At 44.6% G+C, this 19,142-nt stretch overlaps 1 protein-coding gene across 1 annotated transcript; it reads left to right on the top strand.

The window, feature by feature from the left end:
- Positions 1 to 6,193: 6,193 nt before the first annotated feature.
- On the top strand, positions 6,194 to 12,001 carry ccn1l2 (cellular communication network factor 1, like 2). The gene is made up of 5 exons (XM_034092071.2): positions 6,194 to 6,755; positions 8,703 to 8,916; positions 9,378 to 9,740; positions 10,103 to 10,305; positions 10,898 to 12,001. Exons 1-5 carry the CDS (start codon positions 6,687 to 6,689, stop codon positions 11,237 to 11,239), a joined length of 1,191 nt encoding a protein of 396 aa, XP_033947962.1. The 5' UTR covers positions 6,194 to 6,686; the 3' UTR covers positions 11,240 to 12,001.
- Positions 12,002 to 19,142: the final 7,141 nt, after the last annotated feature.

Here is a 19,142-nt window from a genome sequence, read left to right as displayed (position 1 = left end):
GCTGTCCTGATAAAAGAAATGAGAACATATTGTAAATCAAGGTATTATTAAAACCATGTACTAAACATCACCTTGGTCCCACCATATACTCTGGGAAGAGAACATTTACTGTCCTTGAAAACTGGATCACATCATCATCATCATGTGAGGTTGACTTTGTGACCTGGAGAACATTTCAGCTGCAACATTAGCTCGTTGATAAGCTTGGGATATGAGATCTTTGTGTAGCCATTCGTGGTGAAGGCATCTGTGCTATTGTGTGCATTATGTTTGACCCAATATTTCTACAGGCATGGCAGAATATGGCACTATTCACATATTCTAGCCCTTGTCTATTTGTATACCACGAGCTGCAAGATGACCGCCTAACCCCACTGTACAGGCGGGTACTTGTTTAGATCTACCTGGACAGGCTCTGTTTTGCCGTGGTATCCTGGCACCTGCGGGCCGCAGAGGGGCGGCGTAGTTTCGGGCAACGAAGACTGCTGCTCCGGGGCGGCGAGTCAGGCGGGAGTAAGCTAGTGTCCACAACGGAGGGTAACGTGATTTCCCCATCTGACCCGTTGCTACGGTCTGCAGTAGATGCAGTGTTGCTGGCGTTTAGTGATGGTTGCTTTAACCATTTTCGTATAAATGATTATCCACAGATGTGTGTCACTGCTGTGGAAGCACTTTGGAAATGATGCAGGAGCAGGTCACGCGCCCCTGACACAATTTGTTGTTAGTATTTTTCGCTCCGTTCTCTTTTTTGAATAGAGGGTGCATAACATTCAACTGCCCGAAGATCCCGGCGCGAAGTCTGAAGAGTAAACACCAGGTTTACTAATCTACCCGCACAATTTGTCTGGTGTCGGAATGTCTCGCTATGTTAGTAGGCCTACATTGTTAAAAAACAAAACACCATTTAATTTCGGGTTAAAATGTGTTGTAACTGCGTTACTGGGCATTGTAACGGGTAATATATTACCACATTTCATTAGTAATGCGTTACATTACTTCGTTACAGCAAAAAGTAATATATTACTGTAACTCCGTTACTTTTGTAACGCGTTACACCCAACACTGATTACTGATAACATAAAGGAAGCTTTCTATCTGCTAAGCCTGCTACCTGTCATGGTCATCCAAATGCATCACACTCATGACATAATCTTCTCACACTCATCCATGAATTCTGATACTCAGCTGGTGGTGAGTGTGTACAGTATGGGCAGTGTGTTTGCAGGGAAGGGAAACCGTGGCGGATAAGTGGGATGAGTGATGACTGCAGTGTCCCAGGAGCTCTTTAAGGACACTAGCATGAGGAATTTGGCAGAGACGTAAGCTGTGGAGGCCATGTCATGACAGCTTTCACACACACATACACACTGCTAATATACAGCTGATTCCACACTGAGCATACATGTTAATTTACCTTGTTGATACTCTTCTTGTATCTGCGATTTACAGCCGACAAGGCTGGGCCTGATGAAGTCATAAAAAGACTGCTGCGTTGTGTCTGTGGATCCGAAATGTTAGGATAACCAGAGTAAAAGTCTGAAGCCGTCGAGAGCGCAGTGTTCCTCTCACCTGGAAATAACACAAGTGTTGGACTGATGATTATGTCATTCTTAGCTTCTCAGCAGTGAAGGAGCTAAAGGTGATGAGCTTTAATAATAATAATAATAATAATACATGACATTTATATAGCGCTTTTCCTGGTGCTCAAAGCGCTTTACAAGCAAGTAAAACTAAATAACAACAAAAGTAAAAAGTGCTAAGCTAGGTGGGAGTAGCGTATATTGTTGTGTATCTTATATTATCGTCGAAGATATGTCGGTGTTTGGTGTAATTGCATTAGCTGACTTGAAGTTAGGACTGTAACCCCTAGTTTCCACTGGGTCCGTCTGCGGCGCGTTACGGCTGCGCCGCGGTTTTGGTCCGGCCTCCTCCGGCGTCATACACTACCGGGCGCGTTTCACGAGCGTTTCAGAAGCATTACGGAAGCGGAGCATCGTGCATGCCGGCTCGCAGTTCTTGTTGATTTGGGCCTATTTCCTGGACTACTTCTACAAGAAAGTAAGTTGGCTACGTGGTTTATTTTTGTGTCTGTTTAAATTGTGTTTATTGTTGTTATTTCCTATTTTGTTGTGTTGTAGTCTACCGACATAATTAATAATAATTGTAATAGTCCAGTTAAAAACAACATGAATCAAAGATGGGTTGCTGTATTTTAGTGGTAAAAAAAATGCATTCATCATCATAATTATTCTATATAATTGAAACACAGTGCCTGTAAACTGAAGGAGAACGCTGGCCTTTATTCTCCTACTGGAAAGACTACAGAGGAGGGATGGGGGAGGAGAAGGAACAGGTTTTGGGGGGTGGGCCGGATGCTGTCACCGTTCCACTTCCTGCCCGACATTACCTTACGGCTGCGTCGCGTAGAAAATAGACTTCAATCCTATTTCGAGCGGAGCCCAGCGGCGAGACGCTTCTGGGACACTTCTGAGCCGTAACACGGCGCGTCTGGTGGAATAGCACCCATTGACTGGAGTGGCCGCGATCCATGCGGACGCCGCGGCACAGCCGCAACACGCCCGTAACGCGCCTGCAACACGCCCGTAACACGCCCGTAACGCGCCCGTAACGCCGTAACGCGCCTGCAACACGCCCGTAACGCGCCCGTAACGCGCCCGTAACGCGCCGCAGATGACACAGCAAAAAAGTTAACTTCCACTGAACATAGCCTATTGTTGGTGTACGCTCAAAAATATATCAGTGATTAAATTAGAAAGGCATATGAGTCGTTAAAAGAAACTTCCTTAAACATTTAAATTCAAAATTAAACAGGCAAATCCAATAGGCTGAAAGCATGTTTTTGCTAGTGGGAACTGCTAACCCTGTGTCACAGAGCCCCCACACTAGGGATGTGCATCTCCATCACTGAGGCCAATGCGATGCGCATCTCGATACGTTGCCAACGATACGATACATTAACGATACATTTGAAACACCATGTGATACGATACGATTCACCCCTGTTGCGATACAGTTCGATACGCTTTGATTCAACATTATGCGATTCGGGGCGATACGATGTGATTCAACACGATGCAAAAATAATGATACTTCAATATGGTACGACAGAGGATTTTTGTTTTATTCCTTATATGCAGCAAATCATACATTAACAAAAAAGTGCTTTACATATTTGGTTCTCTCTATAGTACTGCGCATCCCATTATGCAGTTTTTTTTACCTTAAAGCACTTTCCAGAGTACAGTACAATTGTATAACACCTCACAGTTAAACAATGTAAGGATGCATTGCTCATGATTAACAATGTGCAAATAACAGCTACCATAGAGCAATGCCCATACAGCTGCCAGCCTGATGTGCTTAACATTCATCCATAGGCTGACTCACCAGTGAGCAGAAAGCAGTGGGTTCTATATGAACAATAAAGAAAACAAATAACCTTTAACAAACAGGTATTTCATAACTGCTTACAGTAAGGAAGACGTTTAAACTGTTATTGGCCGTCACAGGCTGCTGTAAACTAAACACCTCTCTCTGACAGAACACCTCACTGAGTGATTTAACTCATGTCTAACTTTCAGGTTTCTCTTTTCAGCCGCAGACCCCATGTCGCCTCTTTATGAGCGTCGCTAAGTTCCTCGTACTACTTGCGTACTTTAAAGCGACTCGGCATCGTTTACAATTTGCGAGCGATGTTTCAAGTTGTCCGTCTTGTTGTCGGTCTTTCTTGAAAAATCCGAAGTGTTGCCAAACGTTTGATTTGTAGGTATTTTTCGGTGCGCTGTGTTTATCTTTCTCCTTGACTTCCATGTGTGTTGATAACTGAGACTCTCTGTCTCCGTAGTGCGAAGCAGAGAGCAAAGATCGTCTCTGCGGAGTGCTGACAGGATGAGAGGATATTATATGAATGAATCGTTTTTTTACCGATGCAAAGACGCTACAATCGATGCATCGCAAATTCAACCCAAACGGTAGCCGATGTGCACTCTTTCAACTGGTGCACTCGCATCTTCAACGTTTATGCCGGTGCACCGATGCAAATCGGTGAATCTTAACATTCCTACTGCACACACTTTGTGTTAACCTGAGGGCTGAAAGAGTGACCCTGAGTAGTTCAGCAGGATGCTGTCACAACATTTCAAGAAGACCTCAGTGAGAGGGGTCTTGTCATGTCTGGGGTAACAAAGTGAAAGCAGATTGAAGATGATTTTAGATGTTTGGTCTGCATAGAAAGAACTTGTTAGATAGAAGCAGTGAATGTTCAGGCTGTTGATGGTTTCAGATGTCGGGCTGAGAAAACAGACGGGGGGCTCAGCTTGATGAATTGCCGCTGACTCCTGACCTCCGTGTGTTTTGGAAATGTTTGCCTGGCGGACAAACAATGGTTGGCACACGGCCAGGCTGGAGGCTGCCAAACTGGCACCCCCACCACCCCTACCACCCCTTCTCCACCCCCCCTCCCGCTTCTCCATCAGTCCCCGACGCTGCGGGGCCAGTGCACACATCCTGCCTTTGTGGGCCAGGAATCCTAAGAATCCAGATTGCTGCCCAACAAGGTGCTCCCCCCCCTCCTCCACCATCCCGGTGGTTCCAGCTTGCGGCCGGTGGTCTGGGTGGCTGATGTGATGGTGTGCTCTCTCTGCACACAGTAGCATCACAACAACACCTGCTCTCAGGAAGTGAGCTGTGTGCAGCGACTTACAACTTCAGCCTCAGTGTTTGAAGAGGTTTTCCGGTTGAGCTGTGGGGGGGACTAAGGCTAGTGTTTTCTTATGTTTAAATATGACTTTTTAACGGCTAAAAGTGTGAAAGTCGCTCCTAAAAATTACTTTCCTTTAAAGCTGCATTCTAAAGGAGAGGATGAGGGAAACATATTTTCTCCCAGTTTTAGACACTTGGTGAATCCAAACCAAGTTAAGGTTAAAATAGGTTTGTTACTAAACTTAAGTAACATACTATACATACATACTATGTTATAGAGTTAGGTTTTTTGGTAAACTAATGCATACGCTCATGTTAAATGAGTTAAAATAGGTCAACGTCGCCTTTTACTTTCATACGGGACCTGAACAGCAGTCTGCTCTCCGACCCATTCATCCACCGTGATTAAATATGGTTCCTCTATAACTGCATTACTCCAACACTTTATAGCACCTAAAACATACTATAATCAATATTCTACAAATCAAATCATAAAGTGTGATGAATATAACTATTTTACAACTAGGTTCCCTCCCTAGCCATTTATTTCCAAAGGGAAGTAAATGGCTAATAAGGATACATGTACACCAAATACAGAGCAAAAGGGACAGTGAGTAATGGACCTGAATCAGATGGCCAGATACATGCCTGTAAGCAGCCATTACAAGTTTTCCAAATGAATCTCCAAAGTGTGAATATGTTGTGTTCAGCGATGGGTTTCAAAAGCAGTGTCTGCTGATTGAAAGAGAAATATCACAGCAGCTTCTGTTCTATTTCCTGCACTCAGCTGGCTACACTGAGGTGGCAGAGTCCTCGAAGGGTGTGTCAGTGAAAACACTGCAGGGGGGGGGGGGGGCACTGCTACAGCCCAGAGCATTGATGCAGTTCTTCAGCTATTGAATATAGCACACAGCTATACATCTTATTTCTATATAATTGAACTGTTGGGAGTTTGAGCATTCATATTCCCTTGACAACTTGGAACCATGTTGTACTACAGTGTTTCCTGATCAAAGGTCCCACAGACAGGAGCTGCTACTTCTTCTGTAATTATGCCATGAGTAATCCCTGCATCATATTCATGATATTTTGTAACTATGATATTTACATGTATAAGTTACTTTTGTTTCGACAGATCGGTTGTATTGTCAACAGACTGTGAAGGATGCACCATGTTTTTCAGGGAGACCTTCAGCAGCCTTATCAAATGTGCCAAATTACATTTCCCATGTTTCACAACAGCACAAGCCAACGCTTAATGTGCAGACCTTCCTGCTCTCCAACAAAACACTTTTTTATGGGCTCCTGGGATGACAATGGGAATGCCGTTTTTCCTACCAATCATGGGAACCTGAGGACAGGCCTGTATTTCCTGGAATGCGGCCCATTCGGAAAGAGATGGAGAGAACACAGGATGTCCTGAGCACGGTGTCCCGCAGCAGCAGGGAGGACAGAGTGGAAGACTTGTTCACAGGAACTTCACCACTTCCTCCACACTCCACCATCACGGCGTGGGATTCCCCACCTGAAAGCTGCTTTCCATTACTACTGTGCTAGGTTCTCAAAGCCTGACGTACAGTTTGCCAGTCCACAATAACAACGTGATCTGAGGATACTCTGTCAGGACTTCATACCAACAAACAGCAGCACCGCCCTCTGGACACTCCAGCTTTCTTGAAGGGGAGAGTCAGTGATATCACAGCAGGGGCGGGGGCATGTGTGTCTATAAGTAGTTGGAGAAGGCGCTCTGTGAGTAGAGTTGAGCTGACCTGTGCCAACAGCAGCACACTGTCGAGCAGACGGGTGTGTACCTCTGGTGCACAGACTGTGGATACATTTCATCCTGGAGCTCATAAAGCAAACGTCCTTCTCTCTGGACTTTGGACGGTCGACCTGAACATCTTCTAACTTCTACAGTTCTTTATACCTTTGGAAGGTTCTACCTTTTTGTCCCTGTATTCAGGATGCTCAGCGCTGTGACCCTGCAGCAGATCCTCTCCAGCCTGTTTGTGCTGGGCAGCGCTGCAGTGATGGTGAGCATCTGCCATGTGGCTCTGATTTCTCTATTCTCTTTAATCATTTCTTTGTGTAAAATGTGATATTGTTTAGTCATTATATTTAATATTAATTGATGTAATTTAAATGTATTTGGGTTCAGACAAATATATTTTTTAAATGAATTCTAAGTTCCTGCTTTATTTGCTAAATTCTGACTCTATTGTCAGAACTCAAATACATTTTCACATGGCACCATCATCTACACTGAGCAAAAATATAAATGCAACACTTTTGTTTTTGCTCCCATTTTTCATGAGATGAACTCAAAGATCTAAAACATTTTCTATAAACACAAAATAACCATTTATCTCAAATATTGTTCACAAATCTGAAACAATCTGTGATAGTGAGCACTTCTCCTTTGCCGAGATAATCCATCCCACTTCACAGGTGTGGCATATCAAGATGCTGATTAGACAGCATGATTATTACACAGGTGTGCCTTAGGCTGGCCACAATAAAAGGCCACTCTGAAATGTTCAGTTTTATCACACAGCACAATGCCACAGATGTCGCAAGTTTTGAGGGAGCATGCAATTGGCATGCTGACAGCAGGAATGTCCACCAGAGCTGTTGCCCGTGAATTGAATGTTCATTTCTCTACCACAAGCCGTCTCCAAAGGCGTTTCAGAGAATTTGGCAGTACATCCAACCGGCCTCACAACCGCAGACCACGTGTAACCACACCAGCCCAGGACCTCCACATCCAGCATGTTCACCTCCAAGATGGTCTGAGAGCAGCCACTCGGACAGCTGCTGCAACAATGGGTTTGCATAACCAAAGAATTTCTGCTGTCAGAAACCGTCTCAGGGAAGCTCATCTGCATGCTCGTCGTCCTCATCGGGGTCTCCACCTGACTCCGGTTCGTCGTCGTAACCGACTTGAGTGGGCAAATGCTCACATTCGATGGTGTCTGGCACGTTGGAGAGGTGTTCTCTTCACGGATGAATCCCGGTTTTCACTGTTCAGGGCAGATGGCAGACAGCGTGTGTGGCGTCGTGTGGGTGAGCGGTTTTCTGATGTCAATGTTGTGAATCGAGTGGCCCATGGTGGTGGTGGTGGGGGTATGTTATGGGCAGGCGTATGTTATGGATGACGAACACAGGTGCATTTTATTGATGGCATTGTGAATGCACAGAGATACCGTGAGGAGATCCTGAGGCCCATTGTTGTGCCATTCATCCACGACCATCACCTCATGTTGCAGCATGATAATGCACGGCCCCATGTTGCAAGGATCTGTACACAATTCCTGGAGGCTGAAAACATCCCAGTTCTTGCATGGCCAGCATACTCACCGGACATGTCACCCATTGAGCATGTTTGGGATGCTCTGGATCGGCGTATACGACAGCGTGTTCCAGTTCCTGCCAATATCCAGCAGCTTGGCACAGCCATTGAAGAGGAGTGGACCAACATTCCACAGGCCACAATCAACAACCTGATCAACTCTATGCCAAGGAGATGTGTTGCACTGCGTGAGGCAAATGGTGGTCACACCAGATACTGCCTGGTTTTCGGACCCCCCCCAGACCCCCCCAATAAAGCAAAACTGCACGTTTCAGAGTGGCCTTTTATTGTGGCCAGCCTAAGGCACACCTGTGCAATAATCATGCTGTCTAATCAGCATCTTGATATGCCACACCTGTGAGGTGGGATGGATTATCTCGGCAAAGGAGAAGTGCTCACTATCACAGATTTTTTCAGATTTGTGAACAATATTTGAGAGAAATGGTTATTTTGTGTATATAGAAAATGTTTTAGATCTTAGAGTTCATCGCATGAAAAATGGGAGCAAAAACAAAAGTGTTGCGTTTATATTTTTGCTCAGTGTATATTGGATGAATTGTCCTCTTTTTTTTTCTTTTTTGAAGCACACCCTCTCCTTGTCTCACATGCTTACCTCTGACCTGCTCCTCAGGCAGACAGTGGGTGTCCCGCTCAGTGCACCTGCCCCCCCTCGCCCCAGCCCTGCCCGGCGGGCATCAGCTGGGTGAGCGACCGCTGTGGCTGCTGTAAGGTCTGCGCTCGGCAGTTCAATGAGGACTGCAGTGCCACCCAACCCTGCGATCACATCAAGGGGCTGCGCTGCCACCTGGGGGCCGGAGGAGACCCGGAGAGGGGGCTGTGTCGAGGTGAGTGGGGGCACATTGTTAAGCTATAGTCCAAAAATTGCTGTTAACTGTGTACCGATGAAGATGTTATAGTGAGTAAATATACATTATCTGCCCCACCCCCTATACTTAGGCCACGCCCTCATCCATAACTCCTGTCCCTTGAACTTGTTTGAGGTCCTACACACTCAGCTGAGGTTGTGTGCTACAGGAGAAGTACATTTAGAGCCAAATTGAAACAGGAAATAGTAACATTTGTATTGACATTTATAACAATTCTAATCATTGAAATGTTTCACCTGAAGATGAGACAACAGAGACGATTTTCCCACAGAAAATCACTGACAAAACCAGAAAAACATGTTGATTTTTTTTAATGAGTTTATGTACAAACACATGCTTTGTCGTTCTATGAAGTCAAAGGGCTCTCCTCTCAACTGTGTTTCCTGTTCCTGTTTTTGCTTGTGTGTGTGTGTTGACAGCGGAGGCCCAGGGTTTGCCCTGTGAGTTCGGGGGCCGGGTGTACCAGCATGGAGAGGACTTCCAGCCCAGCTGCGAGCACCAGTGCACCTGCATGGACCGGGTGGTGGGCTGCATGCCCCTCTGCCCCCCCCAGGTGCTGCTGTCTACCTGGCACTGTGCGCGACCCCGGCTGGTCAGCCCGGAGAGGGGCTGCTGTGAGGAGTGGGTGTGTGACGACAACAACCACATCGATGAGGAGCCAGACGAGCCGACACACACCTCCCTGCCAGACAGCCAGCGGCCCCCCAACCACATCAGTGCCCTGCTGCAGGCCCCGCTCCAGCCTTGGCACCGAGCTGCCACTGGGAGAGCAATGTTTAGAGGTAAACATCACAGCGATGCTTCTCCTGATGCCCACATCTAACACTGACCTGGTCTGAAGGAGATGTTTCATGTGGAGGCAGGAGAGGGACCAAACGTCAGACTGCCTGAACACACAATTTTCTAGAATATGAAACAGTTGCATGGTTAAGCAAATTCCAAGAAAAACTGGTTTTGAATCCAACTGATTTCAGAGAGATATTAAGCTTAAGACTTATGACACAAACCTCAGCTTTTTGGGCAAAATATAGCACCACATAAGGATCATATAATCCGGGAATAATGAACAAATGAACAAATGGATGACAGTTTTGTTTATTGTTTGATTGTACCTCATTGCCTTTGCTATTTGGCTTTCCAACAGAGATGGTGTCCTTTCCCATGTCTGAGGAGTTACCCCAATCCAGCTGTTTCCCACAAACCACAGAGTGGACCGAGTGCTCCACCACATGTGGGATGGGCATCTCGAGCCGAGTGACCAATGAAAACCGGGACTGTCAGCTGTTGAGGGAGAGCAGACTGTGTCAGGTCCGGCAATGTGAGCCTCAGCTTCCTGTAGCTAACAAGGTATGCTAAAGAAAAACCCAGGAAGGATGTTGAGCTAAGTGTTGAACTATCCATCCATCCCATTCTCTTCACAACACTGTTTATAAAGCTACCCCTGACTTCATTCTTTGCTCATAACGGCCACTCGAGTTTGCTGTCTAACAACAACAAAAGTAATAGTTGTCATTAGCTGCTTGCACAGACTACCTACATATCACCTTCTGTTAGTCAAAATGATATTTTGTTTAGGTGAGTCCTTGCTTATTATCACATTTAACTATATTCGTTCATTTTTAACAGCAGTATGCAATAGCATTGAATTTGGAGACATCTTTTTGGGATTCTTGCATCCAACAACACAGAAAGATTACATTTGCAATATGTATCTGTTGCGTTCTCTTTTGCCTCGAGTCTTTGTCTTGCTTCCAACACCTTAACATAATAATGACATCAGAAGAGCAAGCGTCTTCTCAAGCGTACTTTAGGTGAGGTCGTTTTCACATATTATGGAAAATGAATAACCAAACTAATGAACACTGCATAGTTCCTTCAGGAAAATTCAACAGAAATCTCATGATGTCGCATTAAAGGTGGCTCTGTTTCTTTCATCTAGAAGGGGAAGAAGTGTCAACGGACTACCCGCCCCCAGGAGCCGGTCAGAATCTCCTTCGCTGGATGCTCCACGATACACCGGTATCGGCCCCGCAGCTGTGGGACATGCAGCGATGGCCGCTGCTGCAGCCCCTCCCTGTCCCATACCGTGCGGCTGCGCTTCCACTGCCCCGATGTAGAGGGCTTCTACAGGAACGTGATGTGGATCCAGCGCTGCAGCTGCACCACCAGCTGTGGTCCGTACAGCGCTCCCTCCAGCCCGGCAGTCAGCCTCCACAACGACATCCACACCTTCAGCCCGTCAGTCAGCCTCCACAACCACATCCACACCTTCAGGCGCTGAGGCTCCACCCCCCCTCGCCTGGCACACTGGGGACAGACATTGCACCAGCCCTCCCTAGATCCACCACCTGCCTGTCAGCTGGGTGTGCTCCTGCCCCCCTCTACCCAACTCAGCAAAACACTCGCTTGCACTTTAAGCCCACTGCCACAATGACATCAGTTTGTCTACACATGAGGTGTGTTACAACAGTACGCTGTTAGACTGTGGCCAGAGAGATTTCACTGAAACTCCTTAACTTAATTATTATGTCCTCTCCACAGAGGGTGATGGTTTGTCATATAGACGAGGATCAGTAGTGATGTAAAATATGGACAATTGAAATAATGATGAAGAACTGAATGACCAAAGACATATCCATTATTGACTATAGTGGCTGTGTTCTCTGTTACCTGTGCTTTGTGTTACAATGTTTCCAACACATGTCCTGATTGTGTGTGTGTGTGTGTGTGTGTGTGTGTGTGTGTTGTGTGTGTGTGTGTGTGTGTGTGTGTGTGTGTGTGTGTGTGTGTGTGTTGTTAACTTCCATGTGAGATTGCTGAGACAGAGATAGATTCATATGTATATGCTATAGATTAAAGCATATGGACTAACTCTTATTGTGGAGTGGTAAATTCCAAGGATCACCTCATTTTTCGGGGTGTGATTTTGTACATAGAATTCCTTTTTTTAAGTAATGAAATGATGCTATATATTTAAGACTTGTCATACACGTCCATTGTCTTTAAACAACTGCACATCAAATAAAAATGTATCAACCTGAAATGTGTCTAATGACTTGGCTAATGTTCCGGTTGATGAACTTAGAATATGAGATTTCTACTTGTTTTGTGACACTTTGGTTCTCATGGATAACATTGGAGAAACCTACTTTTTTTTTTTAAACCATTCACCTCAAAACCCTGCCCAGCTCTTTTCCAGTGAATACATTTGTATTTGTATTGGACCTTAAATGTATGTAACATCAATTGGTTCACAAACCTAAATAAAAACACAGGACTGAAAAAAACAAGAATAACTTAAAAGCCAAATTAAAGTGTAGGCCTTTAAAGGCATAAATAGATTAAATACTATTAAACTATCAATTAACAATGACCCATGATGGAAAGGAGCAGATACAATAAAATGAGTAACATGAAACCAATAACACAATTAAAAGTCAACACAACAATCTACAATCAGCAAAACAGGTTACCTGACATCTTCGTACTGTTTAATTATTCTTTCTTCATACATTTTCTTGAACCTAAAGATGTTCATACAGCCCTTTAAATCGAAAATAATTCCACAGTTTAACGCTAATACAACGATACACATCTGCTTTAAAGTGCAAACTGATGCTTAAAGTTACATTTCCAAGCGTATCATATAAATGCAACACTTTTGTTTTTGCTCCCATTTTTTTTAGATGAACTCAAAGATCTAAAACATTTTCTATATACACAAAATAACCATTTCTCTCAGATATTGTTCACAAATCTGAAAAAATCTGTGATAGTGAGCACTTCTCCTTTGCCGAGATAATCCATCCCACCTCACAGGTGTGGCATATCACGATGCTGATTAGACAGCATGATTATTGCACAGGTGTGCCTTAGGCTGGCCACAATAAAAGGCCACTCTGAAACGTGCAGTTTTGCTTTATTGGGGGGGGTCTGGGGGGGGTCCGAAAACCAGTCAGTATCGGGTGTGAGGGGTAGGGTTAGGGTTGGGGTAATGTTGTGAATCGAGTGGCCCATGGTGATGGTGGGGTTATGGTATGGGCAGGCGTATGTTATGGACGACGAACACAGGCCACTCGATTCACAACATTACCCTAACCCTAACCCTACCCCTAACCCTAGCATTAAGGCGGAGGTCAGCCGCACCTTCATAGAGAAATACAAAGACATCTCCGCCCGGCCGTCCGGCCCTACCCTGGTCCCCCTCATCACAACCTACTCAGGGAGCCTGACCAGCCTTTTAGGCAAACTAAAGGCCAATTTTGAGGGGGCCAGGGGTGACTGTGACGCGCTGCGGCCGTGCCGGCTGATCTCTGCCTACCGGCGTAACAAAAATCTCCAGGACCTCCTGGTCCATACCAAACTGAGTAAAAGCATTCAAACTAGGGAGGCGCCTCGGGTCTCTGAGGTTGGTTTCGTTCGCCTCCCCCACGTTTTCAATCCCTTCTCTCGAGAGGGGAGCAATGTACGGCAGGCCTTGACACCTAACACAAAAAACGCTATTTATGAAATTAGGTGCAAGGCCTGCCAGAGACTCTATGTGGGGGAAACGCGCAATGAGATCAGCCTCAGAATTAAACAACATCAATATAGAATTAGAGACGGGGACGGCACGAGCGTTTTAAACAACCATTTTAAATTCCATGGCCTCCAGAATGTACAGTCTATGGGCCTGGAGAGCAACAGCGGCTGGAGCACGGGCCAGAGGCGAGCGGCGGAGCGGAGGTGGATCCATCGCCTGGGCACCATTGACCCGGGCGGACTAAATGAAAAATACAATTGATGGGTCCGCCTCCCACCACTTAAACATGTTTTAACCTGTGTGATCTCCTCCCCCCCCCGGGGTCTCTCCCCTGCAGATGGGTGATTTTAATTCCCTTCTCTGCGGGTGTGTCAGCCTGTTTTAATCCGCCCTCCACGTATTTTAGCACTTATATTTATTTATTAATTATTTATAGATCCTCCTCATCTGGACTTTTTTTATTGGTGTGCTACATTTTTATCGCATGTTTTTAGCACTATCTTATCTATCTTAATGGTGTTCATATTTATGTTTTTATTACTTCTTACATGTTTTATATTTCTAATGTATATATGTGTATGTTTTTATCTGAAAATGATCAAAGCCACATGAGGAGGGACGCTTTTATTTGTTTATTTATATTTATTTTAAATTATTTTATTACCTGGAGGCCAGAAAACCACCCGCAGAGAGAAACTCTTCACCTACCTGCTACCCTTTTAAATAAACAGGGCCAAAAAACACCTGCCCTTTGGAATCTTTTAAACTTACCCGACCTTGATTTTAGTGGTTTCTGTTTTTCAGTGACATCCAGTTCATTTTACACGATTTTACTAACCCGGTGGCCATCCTTTTTTAGTTAATTTTAACACTCCCTTTACTTTTTAAATTAATATTACTGGGGAGATTGTTTTAATTATTTGTATCTTTATCATTGCACTTGTGTTTTAACTGCACTTACACTTCTAAATGTTTTTTATGCATGGCTTTTACTAATAGAACTGGAATCACTTTTAAATTGGCCAATTTATATCCCCCTATCATTTAGGGTCTTTTACAGATTCCATTGGGACAAGCTCCGCACGCGCACGTGCACGCGCACACGCGCACACGCACGCACGCACGCACGCACGCACGCACGCACGCACACACACACACACACACACACACACACACACACACACACACACACACACACACACACCTCTCCAGAGATCCTGGGACGGGGAGATCTTCTTTTTAACATACTCTGCGCCGTTCCGTGGTCCAGCTCCGCTCTGCACTTTTTAACCATTCTCTTGAAACGGTCGTGTCCTTACGGAGCTTTTATGATGCTTTTAAAAGGGTTTTTATAAGGTTTATGTTTACGGAGGTTTTTAATGTTTTTTTAAACACCTATCTACCGAGAGCCAGTGCACCACGCAGAGCCCTGCGCTCGTCCCCAACCTAACCCTAACCCTACCCCTCACACCAGATACTGACTGGTTTTCGGACCCCCCCAGACCCCCCCAATAAAGAAAAAATGCACGTTTCAGAGTGAGGAACGTGCATGTCGCTTTACGCTGCACTGCGTAAAGCGAGAGCAGCCTACTACTCTTCATTAATAGATGAGAATAAGAATAATGCAAGATTTATTTTCAGCACTGTAGCCAGGCTGACAGAGAGCCACAGCTCCATTGAGCCTTCTATTCCCATAGCACTCAGTAGTAATGATTTTATGTGCTTTTTTAACGATAAAATTGTTACTCTTAGAAACAAAATTAATGACCTCTTGCCTTTGACCAGTATAGTGTTATCAACAGCTCCCGGAAACGTAAGTTCTAATATTACACTAGATAGTAAACTAGAATGCTTTTCAGCCATAAACCTTGAACAATTACATTCAATGATTCTCTCTTCTAAACCATCAACGTGCATGTTAGACCCAATTCCAACTAAGCTGTTGAAGGAAGTGTTTCCATTAATTAGCACTTCTTTATTAAATATTATGAATATGTCTTTATTATCAGGCTATGTTCCACAATCATTCAAAGTAGCAGTGATACAACCGCTTCTTAAAAAGCACAACCTCGATCCAGAGGTTTTAGCCAACTATAGACCTATTTCTAATCTTCCGTTCCTCTCAAAGATTCTTGAGAAAGCGGTCGCAAAACATTTGTGTGATTACTTAAAAAACAATGATTTATTTGAAGATTTTCAGTCTGGCTTTAGAACACATCATAGCACAGAGACAGCTCTGGTTAAAGTCACAAATGACATTCTAATAGCCTCAGACAAGGGACTTGTCTCTATTCTTGTTTTGCTCGATCTCAGTGCTGCATTTGATACTATCGACCATGATATCCTATTGCAAAGACTAGAGCACTTAGTTGGCATACAGGGAACTGCTTTTAGGCTGGTTTAGGTCCTATCTATCTGAACGCTCTCAGTTTGTACGTGTTAACGATGAATCTTCCACGCAAACCAAAGTTAGCCATGGAGTGCCACAGGGCTCAGTGCTCGGACCTATTTTGTTCACATTATATATGCTTCCGTTAGGCAATATTATAAGGAATCATTCTGTAAACTTTCATTGTTATGCGGATGATACTCAACTATATTTATCAATCAAGTCTGATGAAATTAATCATCTAAATAAAATTCAAGACTGCCTTAAGGACTTAAAAACGTGGATGACCTTAAACTTTTTGATGTTAAACACGAACAAAACTGAAGTTATTGTACTTGGCCCGAAGAATCTACGAAACAAATTATCTAAAGATATACTAACTATGGATGGCATTCATTTGGCTTCCAGTGAGACTGTAAGGAATCTTGGTGTTATATTTGATCAGGATTTATCCTTTAACGCCCACATAAAATCAATTTCAAGGACCGCCTACTTCCATCTACGTAACATTGCAAAAATCAGGCATATCTTGCCTCAAAACGATGCAGAGAAACTAGTCCATGCATTTGTTACTTCAATGCTGGATTATTGTAACTCCTTATTATCAGGGAGTACCAAGAAGTCAGTCAAGTCGCTTCAGCTGATTCAAAATGCTGCGGCTCGTGTACTAACCAGAGTTAGGAAAAGGGACCACATTACTCCTGTTCTGGCTGCCTTACACTGGCTCCCTATAGAACACAGGATAGAATTTAAAATTCTTCTTCTCGCCTAGAAAGCCCTTAATGGGCAGGCGCCATCTTACCTTAAAGAACTCATTATACCCTACTGTCCTACTAGGGCATTGTGTTCCAAGAATGCAGGGTTGTTGGTCGTTCCTAGAGTCTCTAAAAGTACAATGGGAGCCAGAGCCTTTTCTTATCAAGCTCCACATTTGTGGAATCAGCTTCCAGTTTGTGTTCGGGCGGCAGACACCCTATCCGTTTTTAAGAGTGCGCTTAAGACCTTCCTTTTTTGATAAAGCTTATAGTTAGGGCTGATTAGATTCAGCCCCTAGTTTTGCTGATATAGGCTTAGTTTGTCGGGGGACATCTTACTTCTTACTTCTCTCTGTCTATACCTGTGTACTCTCATGTTCCGATTAACCCAGCTTCCCCAAATGTCTTTCTTTTTGGTGTCTATATACGCCGGGATCCGGAGTCATGGATGATCCTGCGGTCCTGTGTCCTGGATCGCGAGCACTGGATCTTGAGTCGTGGCTGTGGTCCTGGATCATCGGTCCTGGATGGATATCCTCGTGGATTCATCTTCCTATTATACACACATGCATTTCCAAACATCTGGACTACCTATGTTGCAAATGTATTATCTTTTCAATTTACACACGGCATCTATTGCACGTCTGTCCGTCCTGGGAGAGAGATCCCTCCTCTGTTGCTCTCCCTGAGGTTTCTCCCATTTTCCTTTTAAACTGTGGGTTTTCTCCGGAAGTTTTTCCTTGTACGATGTGAGGGTCTAAGGACAGTGGGTGTCGTATTGTCATACTGATATTCTGTACACACTGTGAAGACCACTGAGACAAATGTAACATTTGTGATATTGGGCTGTATAAATAAACATTGATTGATTGATTGATTAGATCAGGTCCCCTGAAGTTTTTGTCAGCCAAAGTAGCTCTGCTCTTGGCTCTGACATCAGCTAAAGGGTGAGTGATGTGTCTGCTCTCTCTCTGTGGCTCCGTCATGTCTCCAGATCCAAGGAGATGGTAGCTCAGCTGTTTTGCGCCCTGACCCGGCTTTTATGCCAAAGCTCTTTTAGATCTTTGGATGGCTTCTTTCCTCCTCCTCACACATCAGAGGAGGAAGCCACATCTCATCTCCTCCGTCCCGTGCGCGCGCTGTCATGCTATATTGCACGCACGGCTGCTTTACGCAGCTCGTCTGTTTGTGCATTACAGAGAGCGCTCAATAGGGCAGCCTCTGTCGGCACAGCGCCTGTCACACGGGCTGTCTCCTGCCTGTCGGCACTTAGAGAGCTGCCCTTTCCCCCCTCTTTGATCGTTTTAACAAGTGGGACTTTGGTCTCTACTTTTTACAGGTAGCCTATTTAGCCTACCTTCTTTCCCGTATGGAGAATATTCATTTTTTTAAATGCTATATTCCCTGGGAATGTGATGCTCCATTACGCACGGCAAAATGGACATGGGTTATTAACTGAGTAGGTGTGTGTTGTGCTTCTGGTAACGGACGGACCAGTGGGGCGTGGACTACATCCTGCTTCGCCCTTAACCCAACAGCGATAGCCTTAGAGGGCAAAGCCTTATACGAAATAGTACTGGGGTTACATACTGTAACCCAGCTTCTATGAGTATAGGCGCAGCCCTCTAAGGTTCGGGCCCCACTGGCTCCGCGAATAGCTGAAGAAAAGCTGTTTGAGTGGGAGCAGATTGTAGGGACTACTTCCTATTTATACAGAAGTGAGTCCGTAGGTGGGGCCCACGTCATAGGTGGGCGTGGATTAAGTCTGTCAGTGCTGCACACGTGCAGTGGGATTACCCAATAGCGATAGATTTGCAATTTTTTTTTTTTTTTAAATAGTAACCCATGTCCATATGTTTATTCTGGGGTAGTAGATTTAAAGTTTAGGGCTATCACTATGGGCAGCAACGCTGTAAATATTGACAAATAAATCCAGGAAAATGGCACAAAAGAAAACTGGTAGTGGCCTGGCTGGGTGTATAATTCCCGGCCTGACTTATTGTCCCAGTCTGGCCCTGCCACTCTCTCTGACAGAACACCTCACTGAGTGATTGAACTCATAGTCTAACTTTCAGGTTTCTCTTTTCAGCCGCAGACCCCATGTTGCCTCTTTATGTGCGTCGCTAAATTCCTCGTACTACTTGTGTACTTTAAAGCGGCTCGGCATCGTTTACAATTTCCGAGCGATGTTTCAAGTTGTCCGTCTTTCTTGAAAAATCCAAAGTGTTGCCAAACGTTTGATGTGTAGGTATTGTGTGCTGTGTTTCTCTTTCTCCTCGACTTCCATGTGTGTTGATAACTGAGACTCTCGGCCTCCGTAGTGCGAAGCAAAGATCAAAGATCGTCTCTGATGAGTGCTGACAGGATGAGAGGATATTATACGATGGCAGCAGCAAAGACTCGTTTTAGCTCACAACAAGTTTTTAAAGTTTATCTTACCTTTTTTCACCTAGTTAACATTTTTTGTATTATTCATCCATATTTTACTAATCACCTCCCCTTCAAATGAAAATATCAA

This window comes from Pseudochaenichthys georgianus, chromosome 9, assembly GCF_902827115.2.
Source record: "Pseudochaenichthys georgianus chromosome 9, fPseGeo1.2, whole genome shotgun sequence".
Taxonomy (NCBI): Eukaryota; Metazoa; Chordata; class Actinopteri; order Perciformes; family Channichthyidae; genus Pseudochaenichthys; species Pseudochaenichthys georgianus.
The sequence above is the reverse complement of the archived record's forward strand: the minus strand, read 5'-3'. Positions and strand labels throughout refer to the sequence as shown.

What these genes read in the sequence shown, in the direction of transcription:
- ccn1l2 (XM_034092071.2), top strand. Translation starts at nt 6,687, where the DNA reads ATGCTCAGCGCTGTGACCCTGCAGCAGATCCTCTCCAGCCTGTTTGTG. An exon ending in GGAGAGGGGGCTGTGTCGAG is followed by an intron (nt 8,917 to 9,377) that starts GTGAGTGGGGGC and finishes GTGTGTTGACAG; the next exon opens with CGGAGGCCCAGGGTTTGCCC. An exon ending in AGCTTCCTGTAGCTAACAAG is followed by an intron (nt 10,306 to 10,897) that starts GTATGCTAAAGA and finishes TCTTTCATCTAG; the next exon opens with AAGGGGAAGAAGTGTCAACG.